Here is a 16,926-nt window from a genome sequence, read left to right on the forward strand (position 1 = left end):
AAAAAAAAAAAAAAATAGAGCAAGATAACCTGGCTACTTTTTCTGTCAGTGAATTTTACCAGAAATCACCTAAATTAGGTTCTCATCCTAACCTCATCACTCAGATAATTTTGCATATATTATCTAACGTAGGAAGGAAGGGTAGCTCTTAAATTTCTTAAACAGTAAAATGAAGGGCTGGATTGTGTTAAGGTGCTTTTTAATTTTGAAATTCATTAATTTTTACAGATTTTTTTCCCCATAATATTGTATTCTTTCATGTTTCTGTTAACTATGAGTCTTTCTAAAATTTGAGAGAACTTCAAATTTAAGATCAAGATTCACTCATTTAAATGGGAGCAAAAAGCAGTAACTATTATTTTCTCAATCATAATCTTTGCTTCTGTCATTTGGTGACAGTTTTATCTAACTATAGAAGAAAAAATAAATTTCCCTGTGAACCATAGGAGCCATGATGCTTTCTGTTCTGTACCACATACTTCAAGAGGAGGTACACGGCAGTTACTCAGTAGAAATGAAAGCAGGGTGACTGAGTAAGAACAAACCAAAGGGAATCTCTTCGGGGCTGTGTGTCAGCCCTGCCTACTGGATGGCCTGGCCAAAGGGGTTTCATGCCAACATCCCTGGCAACAACATGAGGCTACAGGCAAGAAATGATGAAGGTCAGAAATGGAGGCGATGGTGGTTTAAAATGCTCGGATAACCTTAAATGTGCCCCACATTTTAAAGGAAATTACGAACATTAAAAGTAATACAGGAAAAAACCCACTAGTCTCTTAAAGCAAATATTTCAAATCACAATACTTGTAATTCTCAATTTCAAGCAAAATGCAACAGTGTTCCAGACTCACAGATACCACTGGATAAATATGTACTAACTTTACGTATACTAAGAGGACTATTTATTACTTTTTCTAAAGAAGTCCTACAATCCTAGTTTTATACTAGAGAAAACTAAAGGCTTGAGAAGTAACTTGACTCAAGTCATACACTTGGGATTTGAACCCAAGTTTGTCTGCCTCCAAAGTCTATGCTCTTCACGTTACAGCACCTTGAAAACTGTAAGGGATTCTCCTATAACAAAGCATTTATCTTAACCTCTAAGTAATGCAGAGCCACTAAACAGATTAATTAACCATCAACTGTATTCTAGTGAAATATTAATCATAAACGAGATAAACACAATGAAGAACATACTTACTCATTCCTGAGCATTCTCTATCACCGTCCCATACGTTAGAAACTGCGTGTCCCGTTAGAAGGAGGTTAATTAAACTTTGGCTATTAATAAAAATTAAAAAGTAATTAAAATATGAATACACTAATTTTCAAAACAAATGATTCCTAAGGTAAGGCATAAAATAATGACTTTTTACATTAAATTATATTGTTTAGAAAACCAAGTTAGAGAGAAACCTTACAGTTCTCATTTTATGTACTTTGCTGAACAACCACCTTGCTAAATGTGTCACTTGCTGTATCACCGCAATCGTATCCATTGTTCTACATGTGCATATAAACTTAACAACTTTATCCAAGACATCGTATTTAAATGGATGGAAAAAAAATGATACTTAGACTAACACTTTACTGAATATTTATAATCGCCTTAAAAAATACAGATGTAATTGTAAAATTTGTGTTTGATGGAAGATATGTGAATTTTAACCTCTGAGGCAGAAAGATCTCAAGAAAAGGACTTATGTTTTAGAGTGAGTTAACAATCGATCACTGTGTTATTAATTTTACTAGAAATAGCTATAAAGAGCTTGAGAGGGAGGGTATTCTCAGAGAAAAATAAATAAAAAATTTTTTTCACCCAAGCAGGAAAGCATTTACAAATAAGGGTATACTTATTTCTAAGTCGAAATGAGTAAATTTCATCTATTAGAAAATTTCAGGAACAGAATATTAAGCAGAATTTGTTAAAATATCCCCAGTGTCATCTTAAAACAAAATATTTCCTATAATAAATCCAATGCACACATAAACCTAAAGTGGAAATTAACACTTCACACCTAAAGCAAACACTGCATAAAGCATAAGACTGCTCAAGTTCATAGACTTTATGCTGCTAGCACTGACGGACAAAATTATCTGACCCAGTAGTGTTTTATCTTAGGTCAAGTCCCTAAAAACCGAAGTCCCTATGAGGAAATAATAGATTTTAGTTAATTACCTGCCATGTCCATACACAGGATCTATCAAAGGTTCACTTGAATCTTCAATTTCATTTTTTATGTTTTCAATGCCCTAAAGAAACCAAGAATTCATTGGCTTATTTTAAAAACTAAAAATGAAAATTATGGTAGTTTAAAAACTGATCAATTTATACTATACATTAATAAAACACAATTACTTAATTAACTTTTCTCCCAAAGAATTACCCAGATTTGAAATGGGGGGGTGCATTTGAGATGATAATGGTGAGTAGTAGTCAGTCTAAGAATCTTTTATTTTCTTCCGTGGGCTGTACATAAGAACACACGTAACAGATCCAGTGTTGGTATGTGGGTTAAAGGGGTAGAGAGAGAAAAAGAATGTTTAAGCTTCAAGAGGAGGGAGGAGAAAATTATTGTATCTGAAAGTTAACACTCACTTAACTTCAGGTGAAACTGTATTCAAACCTAATATACCTGCTAAGGCGTCTGATGTATTTTCTTAGATCATTAAAAAAACTTACTGGCACTAAATACATACACACATGAATGCTAATAAAGATATGAATTTAAATACACAAAAGGTATATCTGGTACATAAGAAGATGGAAGGTTTGCTTCTGATTGTGTGTTCTTACATATTGGTAATTCAAACATGCACTGACAAAATGAAATGTAGACTAGGGGGGCAGGAAGCTTCCTATTTTTCCTGAAAGCCAATTTTCAGATATTTTTAACCCCCCAAAAGAGCATCCAAATCCCTGAAGTCTAGATACTGGATAAGTACAAGAAGAGCTAGGCATTTTAACTCCATCAATTCCAAAATGACAAAGATAAACTGCCATTCATTGTGCTATTCACCTAACTTTAACCTTTGGTTCTATCTGATAACAGGCCATTTCTAAGAATTAAAGAGATGATAATCAATAATCAAAATAGTAATGATTGTGTAAATATTACAGAAGGATACAAACAAGTGTGAGATCTTGCACTGGCCTTCTTTGTATACAACTACACAAAACAGACTATGATACAGCCATGATGAATAATACGAACAAATGACATAATCACTGGGGAGAAAGGGCTCATTATTTTAAAGACCAGCTCAAGGAGAACAACTAGACATGATGGTTTTATTGGCTGTAAAGGACAAGGGACAGAGGAGGCATCAAAATTTTTGAGCATAAAAAATTGGGAGAATACTGAACGGTCACGATGAACTCATAAGAAACCAGTCATCTTAGATACCTCCATGACTGCCATTCCCCAACTGCTAATGAACTACCAAGTACTTTAAGTTCTTTCTCTTAAATATTCTCCTAAATGTGTTGAAATTTCTAAGTTTAAAACATGCTCCTTTCCTTTTCCATGGTCACTGCTCTGGCTTAGGTTCACCTATTTCAGTAACTACTTTTCCATTTTTTCCTGACTCTAGTCTTGTACTCCACACACCAACGCCCTCCAGTACAACTCTGATACCAATTTAAAGAATCTTTTATCAACAAAAAGATCTCATTACCCCATTGTTCACAATTTTTGTTTTGTTCTAAGTTTGGCCACATGAAAGGAAATCTTAAGTATTTCTGCACAGTATACAAGGATCTTCATATTCTGAGTCTTTTCTACGTAAATGCCCAGTCTCATCTTCCACAATTGCCTTTCTGGTATATTATGCTACACTAATACTGAACTACTTAGAGTTTCCCAAATGTGTGTTATATCCCCAATTATAAAGGCATAATCGTATGCCTTTATACTTGCAGTTCCTACAGCTTGGAATATCTTCCCACAGCAATTCCGTCCAGAAAACTTCTCCTCATCCATCAAATGATCCCTACAATACAAGGTCTGCCCTTGACCTCACCAAATGAACTTTGGCATCCCTTCACCTATTTCCCACCATGCTTTGTGCATGCAACAAACAAATAACACCAAAACACACTGCCATGATGGAAGTAACTGTTAATGTGCCCACTTTTTTTTGTTTGTTTACAACACTGAAGAGGAATGATTTAAAAAAACTGTATCCCATATTATAAGTTTAGTTCCTAGCACAGAGTCAATGCCCAATAAATATTTGTCAAATGAATGAAGTCTGATTTCAGATACAGCAAATCTAGCAGTCTAACTGAGACTTAACAGGCTGCTAGAGATGTGAGGTTGGCATTTGGGGAAAAGGGTAGGACTGGAAGTGTTCGTGTTGGAATTAACCACATAAAGGTAAGCTGAGAAAATAAAAGAGGTAAACAACAGGAAAAGATGGAAATGAAGCTATAAGCAAAAATGCAATTATGAGGCATTACAGAAAGAGAACTAGTGATGTATCAGGTAAGTTAAGAAGGGAGTGGGGTTTAGAAAGAGCTTCCAGAAGGGGTTAAGGGGTCAAGTGCCAGAAACTGCTAATATTAAAGAAAATAAAATTCCAAAGAACTGACTGTTCTTCATAATTAGAACATTACTGATAATCTCCGCAGTCCAGAAGATCATGGGTGAAAGCTGGAAAGTGGTTAAGTAACAGATGAGTGAAGAAAGAGAAGTCAATTCTTCATTATCAGCATAAGAGATTTTAATTCTGAGATTTAGAAACAACATGAAGAATAAAATTTCTCTTCACCTCAGGAAAAATACTAAACTCAAACTAATAAAAAACGGAAGAAGTATCTTCTTCAACAAACCTTTGTCAGTAACACAGAATACAGAAAAAGCAATACTCCAAATTTGTTTCCCCACACTGAATACTGGTCCAAGACAGCATCTTTTAATTCTGATAAACTTCTGAATGATCTTTTTCTGGGGAGGGGGAAAAGAATTAAGTATTAACAACATGATGAGACTGACTACATTCATAAATAGGAAAATTTTTTAATTGTCTTCTACATTAAAATGCATACATACAAATAGGAGATTTTTGTAAGCATCAAATTTTCAAATACAAATTTAGCCATTAAAGGCAAAAGCTACTGCTGACAACTGTCACTATCTATAATAGATACCATTAAAATAGAATGCCTACGTAGTAGGGACCTCTTCATCTCTTAGGCGAACTGTCTGGCAACAACTTCTTCAATGATCATACAGTTATTTAAGGAATGAGGTGGCCATCTTCTAGGATACGGTTAAGAACAAAGAAAACTTGACTTTTTAAAGCCTGAAAATTATTTAACAAATATCTGAACACCAAAGATAAGGTGTACATTTGTGGCTTCTGTTAACATAATGTTATATTTCAAATCAAACGCCACCCGTAATTCTATCAACATAGTTATCCCTTACCTTTTATTTTATAACAAAAAATTTAAATACTCTGATGAAAATATGGCGCTTTTAATGAAAATTATAGAAAGCGTATTTTGGCAAACAATAAATAATAATGCAAATATTTATCACACTTGAAATCTTTATATTCAGTCAGACAGAAACATTAAGCTAAAATGATTTTTTCATTATAATGATGAAAAAGCTTTTAATGTTATGAAATGGTATATTTCCATAGTTAATTTGGGAATCAGAATATTTTAAGTACACATTTACAAATTATTTTTTTTTGAAATCGGAAAACAAATTAATCCTCAAGCATACAAATCTAACTACCTTTCCACAGTACGAACAGACTTAAAATGGCAATGTGTCCAGAAGGTAAGTATTTTAAATGTTCCAACGTTACTTACTGAATTAATGCATGAAATCGCTCAAAGCCAAGCTCTTCGACAGCCAAGGCAGCTATACATAAAAGACACTTTTCAGCACTACACATGGCAAATAAATGACACAAGATACACACAGCAGGCTGTAAATACTTTCAAGCAATTAAGTTTCCCTCTTTCCTTACTCCCTTAAAGTTCTCAGTTTATTTTCAACTTTACTGTAACATAAATTTACATTTCAACATCTTAGTTACCATGATTATAACTAAAATGGATTTAATACTGAGGATGGAGAAGGGTGATTAAATAATAAACATTTCTTTTTTAATTCAGTTGTGCTGAAACCGTTAAAATATGAGAAATTATTGACAATCATAGAGCTTCACACATAGTTGTAATGTGTCCTGCGCTTTAAATAATCTTTCAATTCATAGCGCCAAGTAAAATCCTCATAGCTAACCTTCCTCCTACATAATATAAAATCTTTAGGCTTGATGCTTAATTATTAAACAGATGTATATAAAAAGGCAGAGCACTTTGAAAGTACACAGGTTCAACGACAGCTATAAGTTTGTTTCCGCATTTATTTGTATAACTGTTGGGAAGTTTTCAGTAACTTATTTAGATTACGTTTATTAATACAGTACAATTATAAGTTTTTAAGAAATCAAAGGTAAAGTTTACTTAACACTTTTCTAAGTGCCAGGCCCCTTTCTAAATGCTCTACGGGCCTTAACCTCATTTAATCCTCAAACAACCCTATTACCCCATTTTACAGAGGAGGAACCTGAAGCCCACAGAAGAATCCTCCCAAGAGCACAAAGCAATAAACAGCAGAGCTGAGATCCGAACCCAGATAGTCTCAGCTGCCCAAAGATGAAGTCTTTAAAGATATCCTACACGGATCAAAATGCCTACTCTCATTTATCACAATGAACAATTTCATATATATTTTATACAGTAAATCTTGGTACTTTCAAATATTAATTCTCACTAGAGAACTGAATTGATTCGTTATGAAATCAAAATTAAAATTTTGATTTACAATGTAAAATGTCACATTATTCTAGCCTTCCAAAGTCCAGTTTTAATTTTCAAATGTTTCAAATTACTTTTTTAAATCTTTAAAAGTCCAAAAGGATTAATTTAAATAATCTTTTGATTTGTGTGTGGGAAACAAACTGAAATTGAACCTGAATATTCACTACTGCAAACGAGTGTGCATTACCAAAAGCCAAAACTACACACCACACAAGCCAATGAAATTAACGTTTGTACAGAATGTAATACTGACAAGGAGGAAAACAGTTCATGTTTAAAATTTCAGGATAAAATAAAAATTCTACCTAATCTTTGCCAAACTGTAATTGTTCTGCAGTGCCTGATTATCTGAATCATTTTCCTGGGTATATACCATGAAAGTTGACATCAAGATAGTGATTTAGAGAAAAGAGGCAAGCAAAATAAAAAGCTTAGCAGGCAGGATGGTGGAAAAATATAACACAAGAAAAAGAACAGAGCTGGGAATAAAGGAAGGAACAGGTAAAACAGATTGTTATATGGAATAAAATTTTTAATATAAGTTCATTTAATTGTCAACATCTAAGGTGAATTTCCAAATTTTCAGTTACCAAAACTTTTCAAATTTATACCACATTAAAAATGAATATAAAATACAGTTTCATTTCATGTCCATTTTTAAAATGAGACAAAGTAAATTGGAAAAGTACTGACCTATGTTTTTTGGAGGGGAATTCAATATAATATGCCCACCTAAATTAATTACTGAAGTGCCGAAGTTAATGAATCATGAGGCCATTTAACCTAAAGCTATGTAACCTCTCAACACAGAAATGTACAGCGCATCCCAGGGAGCACACAGTATACTAAGATACTAATGAAAAATGTTACAAGAAAAGATCTTACTATTTTCTTACAAATTAATACGCAGACCAGTTTTAAGCGCATATTCTTTAAAACCACTTCTAACTAGTTCAATTATTCCTATTAAAATTTTAGTATCTTAAACAACGCTTTTAACCATGCTTACATGCAAGCCAGTAAAACCTGGAAAGTATTTTAAAACCAGTGTCAATGACACATTTTTTGACTATCAACCTTGTGAATACTTTCCACTTGTTTTCTTCAATTGTCATTATCAACTCTAAAAATATATTAAATTCTCTTTGAAAGGCTATGTTTGAAAGGCCTGAAAAGGAAATGCCATTCAACTGTTTAAATTTTAAAAATTCTTCCTTGCAAATGTACTATTAGTAGAACCTGCCACTGTAACTGCAAAGGTGAGAGAGAGAAGGCGCTGGCATCACAGAGATGGTTCAGCTCAAGGAGGCAATGTGCCTCACAATCCCACCAGGAAAGCCAGGTGTGCGTCTCAAGCAACTGAAATCTACTTTCTAGAAACTGGGTGTCTCGTTTCTCTAAAAACAAGTTCCGCAGAGATGACAGTTAATGGATTGCACCACAGGTAGATTAAGTCACTTATTCAATATAAGCACCTGGAACTACCAATTATCAAAAGCAACCTACTGGCAAGTTAATTCCTGCAAAGAAAACCAGAAAAGCAACTCTTTTTATCTAGTTTCTGTACCATCAGAAGTCTCCATTTTACTAGCTCATTTTGGCAGTTTTTAGGTCAACTATGTAAGAATTTTCAAATACTAAAGACCATAGAATTCTTGCGAATGAGAACAGCTGTTATTTAATTTATCTTAAAGAGAAATCTTCAAAGTATGAAAAACTTAAATGAATGCAAAATTAAAACTCATAATTAAAACTATCTTAAAATAATTCATCCATAGTAACCATGTCCAAAAAGTTCAGGAGGAAAAGAAACAACATGTAGTGAAGAAAAACGTCCCCTTCTTTGCTTTAGGAAACAACTAAAGATATTTAAGACATTTTCTAATGTTAAAAAAAAAAAAAATCTCCTTTTTCCCCAATACCAGAGAAAACATTAAGGTATTTGAAATGAAAGAATATAGAAACATGTTATTTAAGCTTTCTAAACGAGAGTTCCAAAGCTCAAAAGTGATTGTCATCAAGCAGAAGTTAACTAGAAATTTTACCTAAGTTTATTTTTAGAGATGTATTTCCTGTTTTTTCAAAAATGAAAGAAAAAATAAACAATGTAACATCCTCTAGTTAATTAAAATAATCAAAAGGGAAATGAAAAATACTAACAAAGCTCATGAATTAAGCTTAGGCTAAAAAAGAGACCTTATAAAACGTTTAAAGCTTTTTTCCTTTAAAATTTTCAATAGTTTTATTTAAACAAACATACAAGAAATTACTTCAGGAAATCGAAGTGTATCTTACAAGAATGGTCCACTTGGCAACTAGACTGTGCAGGACTCCCAGGAAGACCAGCAGTCTCCTCAGCCGTCTTTCCTCTTAACCATGAAGCCAAGCAGTACGGTCCAGAGTCGCTGCAACAAGCACTTTCTAAAATAGCACATAAGGTGTGACAAAGGAGTTCCTTCCGCTCTCCCTCTAAAAATAACCAAAGGGTAAGTTATAACGGTTGTCTGTAGGGAAAAAAATCCTGTCATAAATAACAATATTAAGAATGCATTAATTTAATGGTGAAAATCAAGCATTTTTAGTGGAGGAAAAATCCATAAACCACTGATCTTAAACTACAGTTCAGAAAAATGTGCTTGAGGGTTAAAATGTCACCTCTGTTAAATATTTCCATTAATGAGAAAAAGAATCCTGGAAAATGCAGAATTAAACATAAGGAGAAAGAATATGCTACGTGGAATAACCTGATACTGATCGTCCCTTTCTTAGGCTGCAAATGGAGCCTTTCAGCCATGAGGATTCCTTTACTGTAGAACCAGGCCAGCGTATGGGCCTGCTGAGACCTCTGTTTTTCCCCACTTCCGAATTACTCTAACGTCTTTAATCTCCCAGTCCCACAGGGGTAAGGATAATAAGAGAACACACCGTCAGCACACACAATACCACCATCCGTTACATTAGCAGAGGCCACAGCGCTTATGCTGCATAATACAGAAACCACCGATACTGTATTGCAGCGATTTGAGCATTAGACATTTACAGAAAATAGCACAAATGCACAATTTCTTCCTGAACCTTAGCCACCCTCCCCCTTTCAAGAAGTATTAATCTTCAGAAGTAGTACCATTTTCTGAAACTTTCAAACAAAGGGGATAAGACGTATACACATCCTATGTAAAATTTTATGCCGAAACAAGCTTTCTCTCTCTCCTAATTAAAAGTTCTTTAAAGACAGGAACTGTGCCATTCACCCTCTAGCCACCAGAGCGTTTACGACATTTACGACAATGCCACATAATTTTTTTATCCATATGAATATATTTCTGTGCAAGGAATATTATAAATTTTATTAATAAAATCTTCATGTTAATAATAGTATTTTTTGAATAGTTTCTTCTCTCCTCAAATTTATTTTGCATTTTGGCTATTAATTAAAAATACATGACAGTGACACTTTTAACTCAAGTTCACAACCACTAGTAGAGTCTACCTGCATGGTTTGGAATGGAAGCTGTTTTGCCCTTATATACAAAACTGCAATTATAATATATCCCACCTTCTTTCAGCGGTTACTGTGAGTTCACATAAAACTGTGCAAGTGAAGGAAATATTTTTGTAAACTGTCAAGCAGGATGCAAATGTCTGTTATTATCAGGTAGCACATACAGTTCTCCGATTTAATCATATTGCAGAAGCCATGAAAGCTTCATTTGCAATTTAATTCAGAATTACTTGAGGTATTATCTGAATTGTGTAAGGCGTTATACTAAAAGATGCAGGAATACAAAGATAATTCTGACTTTTTGCTCAAAGCTAAATAAGACAAAACAAACATAAATGACTATCCTTATAGTATGCTATCATTTAACAGTTCAGGGAAATGCCCCAAAGGATTTTTCCCTTAGTGTAATATCCTGTCTTATACCTCTTAGGAAAGACAAATTTGGAAATATACGTTTTAAAATTTGGAGTCATCCATGAAACTTTCTGAGACATTTAAAAAGTAAATCTCACGAAAAAGTAACCCACTGATAGTTTACTTTTTAAGACAGATAATTTCAACTAAATTACTGCCAATGAACACTGAACTTCTATAAAATAGAAGATGGAGTAAAAGTTGATAAAAGACAGCTATCATACCTTGGCAATCCCTCCAAGAAGACTTCTCAGAAGAAAACAGGAGCTTCTTCAAAAGAAATGCCTTTATACAATTAAAGCAATAATTATTAGAATGTATTATAAACATACCTTATATCATTCTTTTATTTTAAAATGGAAAATAAAACTAATTTGCACCTCCTTTCTGATCTTTTGAATAGTGCTATAAAAATTTCAAATGGCTTCCCTTCACGTTCAACAGTAACTGAGCATAATTACTTACTCAGAATATACTACTATAAGCTTGATTCTACATCCATACAATTCTTCCTCCTTTATAATACATATTTTCTGTCAAAGAGAAAAATTGACTCAAAATAATAACCACATAACTGGAAAGTTAAAGAAATTTACTGCTCCATTCACAGAGTGAAGGCCCTTTAGACCAGGAAAAAAATCCATATTTCTCTTTGATTCCTTAGAGGAAAAGAAATCTAAATACAAAAGTGGTTCTGCTCTCCTAGCTCTGATTTATGACACAAGATGACCAAGGTGTGGGTCATCACTTTGTTATGAGGAGTCCTAACTTCCTGGTTTAACTCATAAAGCTTTAAGATTCCAAAGAAAAAACAAACTCATTTCTAACCTTTCCTTAAGTGAGCCAACTATGTTACATCGGTGATTTGATAGATAACAGTTCAGTGTGTAACAGTGTTTCCTTCTCAAAGTGTAGCTCAAGGACTATTTGCATCCTAGTCACCTGACTTGTTTATTTAAAAGGCAGATTCTGACACTCCACCTATTTTATCTCTAGGGGGCAGATTCAAGAAAAAAGAGGTTACTATGGTGATTCTTACTCACAGGTGTTTGAAAACAGTAGTATTCAGATAAGAGGACTGCTTATAGTCAGTCAGACAGACCTAGATTTGAATCCTGGTATTATTACTTTACTAATTAAAAATAATAATAGCACAAACTTTAAAAGGTTGTGGTGAGGATTATATGAGATAAACTATTAATACACTTAGCACAGTACCTGGTACCTAATAAGCAATCAATTCAAAGTATTTTAACAAAAAAATAAGTAACGTTCTGTAATATTCACGTTGAAATAAAATCTACAAATACTACAACCAAGTGCTTCTGATTCCCCCCACCCACCCAATAACAAAAGCCATAAAACTAATATAACTACACTTGAAAATTTTGGAATGGTGAGGTGGGACAACCATTATTTCAACACTAATAGAACCACCATTAGCATTTTGATATACTTCCTTCCAGTCTTCCTTTCATACCTGTTTTAAATTTTATTTTAAGTGAGAAGCATAATGGGTACGTGATTGTTTTCCACTTTTCTGTTTTCCCACACAATTCATAACTTTAACTCTTAATCTCTAAATGTCTATTCAAGCTATTAAAATTTATTTAAACATTAGTCCATGTTTAAACTACATTACTGTGCATTACGTTGTTTGCAATTTTTTTATACTATAAAATATATAATATATATAAAAATATATGTTTTATATATATATAAATATATATAAAATATATCTGGACTTGCTCTAAAAAAAGCTTCTTCTTGAATACAACCTTTTCCATATTAAGGATTATTTCTTTAGGAAAGATCCACAGAAGTACAATTATTCTCATCAAAGAATCTGTATTATCATGGTTCCAATTATAACGTAAAATTCCTTCCCTAGGTCAAAGTACCAATTTGTACTACATAGAGGTATCTGAGTATGCCAGCATCACCCTACCCTTATATGCACTGCCAATTATTTTATATCTAAAGATTAGAAAGAGTAAGCAATAGAATCTAGTTAAAGTTTTATTTGTACTTTCTTGGATTCCTAGCGAGGTTGGACATCTCGATTCTTTGGTTGTCCAGCATCATACCACCTGTCATGATTGCATACACTTGCCCGTTTCACCTCTGAGGTTTCAGTGTTTTTCTAACCAATTTGTAGCTCTCTGTGTAAGAAAGACACTGATTTATTGCTAATATTACCTCACATTTTTTTCTGAGCCTGGAACTCATCTTTTATCTTAGTTGGTAATGCATTATTTTCAGCTTTCTGTGATTAAGTATTATATCAAGAATAAACTTGGTATATGCTACAAATGACCTAAATTCAGTTTTTCCCCTCAAATTATCAACCAGTCCTATCAGTGACACTTAGTAAACATTTTATTTCACCACTGATTTATATTCCTTCTTATCATGGTATGTGATTAGTTCTTGGTAAATTATTATATGTAATGTGGTCCACTACTGTATTATCTATCGGGTTCCATAATATGCCTATTCTTCTAGCAAAAGTGTCATGTTCTAGTTTATATAGTTTAAAAAAGTTTTAGTATCTGGACTCGCACATTTCCCTTCATCACTCTTGGTAATTTAGTTTTGACTTTTACATTGAAATATTAATATAAACAAAATTCTTCTATGAATGAAAACATTTATATGACTATGAAGCTAAATTACTACCTCAAAGATACATCACGGTTTTGAACATTACAATTAACCCTTGTTACACAGCAACCCCATTTGTAAAAATAACTACCATTTTGGAAATATACTAAATTTTATAAACATGAAACTGCTGTGGTTTACTTTGATTTAACTATATTCAAAGACTTGCAATAAAGACCCTAAGGGTATTATTATTATGGTCCAAGAGGGTCTATGTTAATATAATCTAACATGCATATGAACAGGACAAGTAATCTTCAAATTCAGGGAAGATTCCTACTAGCAACCAAAATCTGTCTCCATTACTCAAAATAACAGCCTCATAACTAATTTATAGTTAAATTTTATTCTTTATACTCTGTAATCCCCAGGCAAAGCTCAAACATTCAAGTTTTTCTTAAATTTTTTTTGTAAATCTGCTAATGAAAAAAATGTATCAACTTTACTCTTCAAAGAAATAAAACAACGACCTACAAAGGATATATTTTAGAATGAACCATAAAGGAAAACTTTTTTTCTCCTTCAGAAAATACATTTTAAATTTAATAATGTAAGTGTATGGAGTATAAGGTTTGAGAGACAAATTTACTTTGCAGCTAACAGTTCAGGAATGCATTCTTTATGCCCAATGAATAATAAATACCACATTAAATATGTATTTTCAAAATGTGCTGATTAAAACAAACAATAAATTCAAGCTTCTTTTATAACAGTTCTAAAGTTATACTCCTGTTTAGACATTGTAAATATTATAGCAAACTGAAAATTCAATTCTCCATTTTAATAACGTAATGGTTTATAGCAAATCAGCCTCTGAATTTCAAACAATGCAACACATAAAGATTCAAAATCAAATACATACATTGAGATTCACTCTACCTTTTGCCCAAAGAAAAAATCTTTTTTTTATTTTGGGGATTGTTTGAAATTGGTTGCTACTAATTTTATTTTAAAGACCAAAGCTAGAGCCTAAAACAGTATATACTGTCAACTTATTTTAAAATTTGATAAAGTTTTAGGCCATGAAAATATTAATGCATCTTCAACTTTTTAGAAAAACCGTTTTTAAAGATAGAACAAATGTAAATAGTACCACTGCTACGGTGTCACTATCTTTGGCATAAAATGTTATTACTCAACAGATCACTGTATAAGAAAGATGCCATGATCATTAACTCCAAATTTTCTGAAAGTCAGAGAACACCTACTATGTTTTCTTGAAAATAAAGACGGCCAAATGGCTATTGCTGTGTAACCTACTCATGTTCTGAAATCATTTTTATTTTGGATATTTAAAGCAATTTACAAGAACAAAAGTTAAGAGGTAACTGATCATGCCTCATGATTACAGAGTACAGGTATTAGAAAACAGAAAGTAAAGCATGAAACGTTTGAGCACGTCCCTCTAAGGAGTTGGTAAAGTAGCAGTCTATGTTACCTGAACGGGTGCAATAACAGCACAGGGGCCACCTTCAAACTGTTCTAATGCAGATCCCTCTGATTCACTAAACACAAACCCTAAAAATGAAAGCAAGTAGCAAAGATTAAAAATGTAATTCAAGTAGTAGCTAAAAGAATTTTTAATGTACTTTGCTTTGAGAAAGATCACTTATCACAACAGCAAAATATCCTCAAGTCAGTCAAGTGCAGTGGTTCTTAACTTTTTGGAGGATAAAGGAGCTCTTTGAAAAAAGATATGGAACCTAGGCTCCCTGCCAAATGCACATAAACACACACACACACACAATTTTGCATCCAGGGACCCCACTAAGTGGACCAGAGAGATAAAGTGTGGCCTTTAGTAAAAGGACACTAAATCTGATTTTTAAATAATTTACTGAAAGGAAGATTAGACAGTCTACATACTGAATTTAAACAGATATTTTAGGACCCTTTTCAGAAAGTATCGTTTTTAGTTTCAATCTTTGAGTCACATTCTCTAAGCTAAAAATTAAAGAACATCATACACAGTGCATGTGGCCATATTGGTTCTATCTTAATTTAAACACTACCCAACTAGCACTGACTGAGTATCTAGTACAAGTTCCCACAGAGAGCACCGGCACACTGCAGAGAGCTTGGGGCCGGAAGTCAGGAGAAGTGAGTTACTATCTGTATAAGCTTCAGGAAATCATTTCACCTCCCTAGGCCTCAGTGTACTTAGCTTTAAAATGATCATTTCCAATTCCAACATGCTAGGAATGTGTGAAATTTCACTAATGGTCATAATTCTGTCATTTATTTAACAAACATTTAATGACCCTGAGATACTATACCAAGCATCTACGATACATAAATGACTTGAACGACAAAGTCCCTAGTCTGGAGAAGCCAACAGTCCAGGTGAAGACAGACATCTGAACAAATAATTACTAAGATGAAGGGATAAACGAATGTTGTAACAGAAGTATGAAGTGTTGAGGATACACAAAGTAGTGACTTGATCTGAGTCAAGTCATACCAGCTAACTTCAAGGCTGACCTTGAACAGAAATTTATCAGAGAGGCAAGGGTGGCAGAATGACTTTCAGGTAAAGAAAATACCTTTATTAAAAGAAAGAGGTTTCGTAAGAGCAGGACAAGTTTATGGATCAGAGGGAACGTTAATGCAGCCAAAGGGCAATATGGAGGCACACGGGAGAGATGGGAAAGGGGAGGAGGGAGAGCTGAAAGGATGTTAATACTGGGAAGGGCCACACCATGACAAGTACTAATTAAAGGAGTAATACAATCATACTGGTATTTTTTTCTTTTTTAAAGGACCAGAATGGGGAAGAGACCATTTCAACACACCTATACAGTGCCAAACTAATAAAAGAAACTTAAGTGTGGAGGGAAGACACTATATCCAAACAGTATTTCCAAGGTAAAAATTAATATTTGATGAATATGTGCAAGTGGGGAAAGGCTTGGGACATAAGAAATTAGAACTGACTGAAGTTTCTAGCTTGAGACACTAGATAGCAGGACAGATAAGAAACAGTATGAAGCTTCCCATTCCATCCCACTTCCTCTCTCTTTACCCTTCAATCTCTCTCAAACAGTATTTAAACGTATCTCACATATTTAAAAACAAAAAAAAATTCTCTTCAAGATTCTACCAAAAGGTCCTTGGTATTTACCCAAAGGAGTTGAAAACTTATGTCCACACACAAAAACCTACACACGTTGTTTACTGCACCTTTATTCCTAATTGCCAAAACTTGCAAGCAGCCAAGATGTCCTTCAGTAGGTGAATGGATAAATAGTACATATTATTCAGCATTTAAAAAATATTAGCTTGCAAGTTGTGAAAAGACATGGAGGAAACTTAATTACATATTACTAAGTGAAAGAAACCAATCTGAAAAGGCTACATACCATATGATTCTAACCATACGACAGTCTGAAAAAGGCAAAACTATGCAGACAGTAAAAAGATCAGTGGCTGCCAAGAGGAGGGGAGTGGGTGAAGGGTTGAACAGACAAGGCACAGAGGATTTTTAGGACAGTGAAAATACTCT

The 16,926-nt window shown here is 33.4% G+C and overlaps 1 protein-coding gene across 1 annotated transcript in view; it reads right to left on the reverse strand.

The window, feature by feature from the left end:
* The window catches only part of MINDY3 (MINDY lysine 48 deubiquitinase 3), a 94,567-nt gene that overhangs the window by 67,898 nt on the left and 9,743 nt on the right, over positions 1-16,926 (reverse strand). Inside the window, exons 2-8 of the mRNA XM_024750088.1 lie at positions 14,863-14,942; positions 10,985-11,045; positions 9,140-9,313; positions 5,828-5,879; positions 4,835-4,949; positions 2,180-2,253; positions 1,202-1,281 (exon numbers count right to left, since the gene is read on the reverse strand). Of these exons, the coding sequence (XP_024605856.1) occupies positions 1,202-1,281; positions 2,180-2,253; positions 4,835-4,949; positions 5,828-5,879; positions 9,140-9,313; positions 10,985-11,045; positions 14,863-14,942 (636 nt within the window). The remainder of the gene's footprint in view (positions 1-1,201; positions 1,282-2,179; positions 2,254-4,834; positions 4,950-5,827; positions 5,880-9,139; positions 9,314-10,984; positions 11,046-14,862; positions 14,943-16,926) is intronic.

Source organism: Neophocaena asiaeorientalis, unplaced genomic scaffold (assembly GCF_003031525.2).
Source record: "Neophocaena asiaeorientalis asiaeorientalis breed wild unplaced genomic scaffold, Neophocaena_asiaeorientalis_V1.1 scaffold4, whole genome shotgun sequence".
Lineage (NCBI taxonomy): Eukaryota > Metazoa > Chordata > Mammalia > Artiodactyla > Phocoenidae > Neophocaena > Neophocaena asiaeorientalis.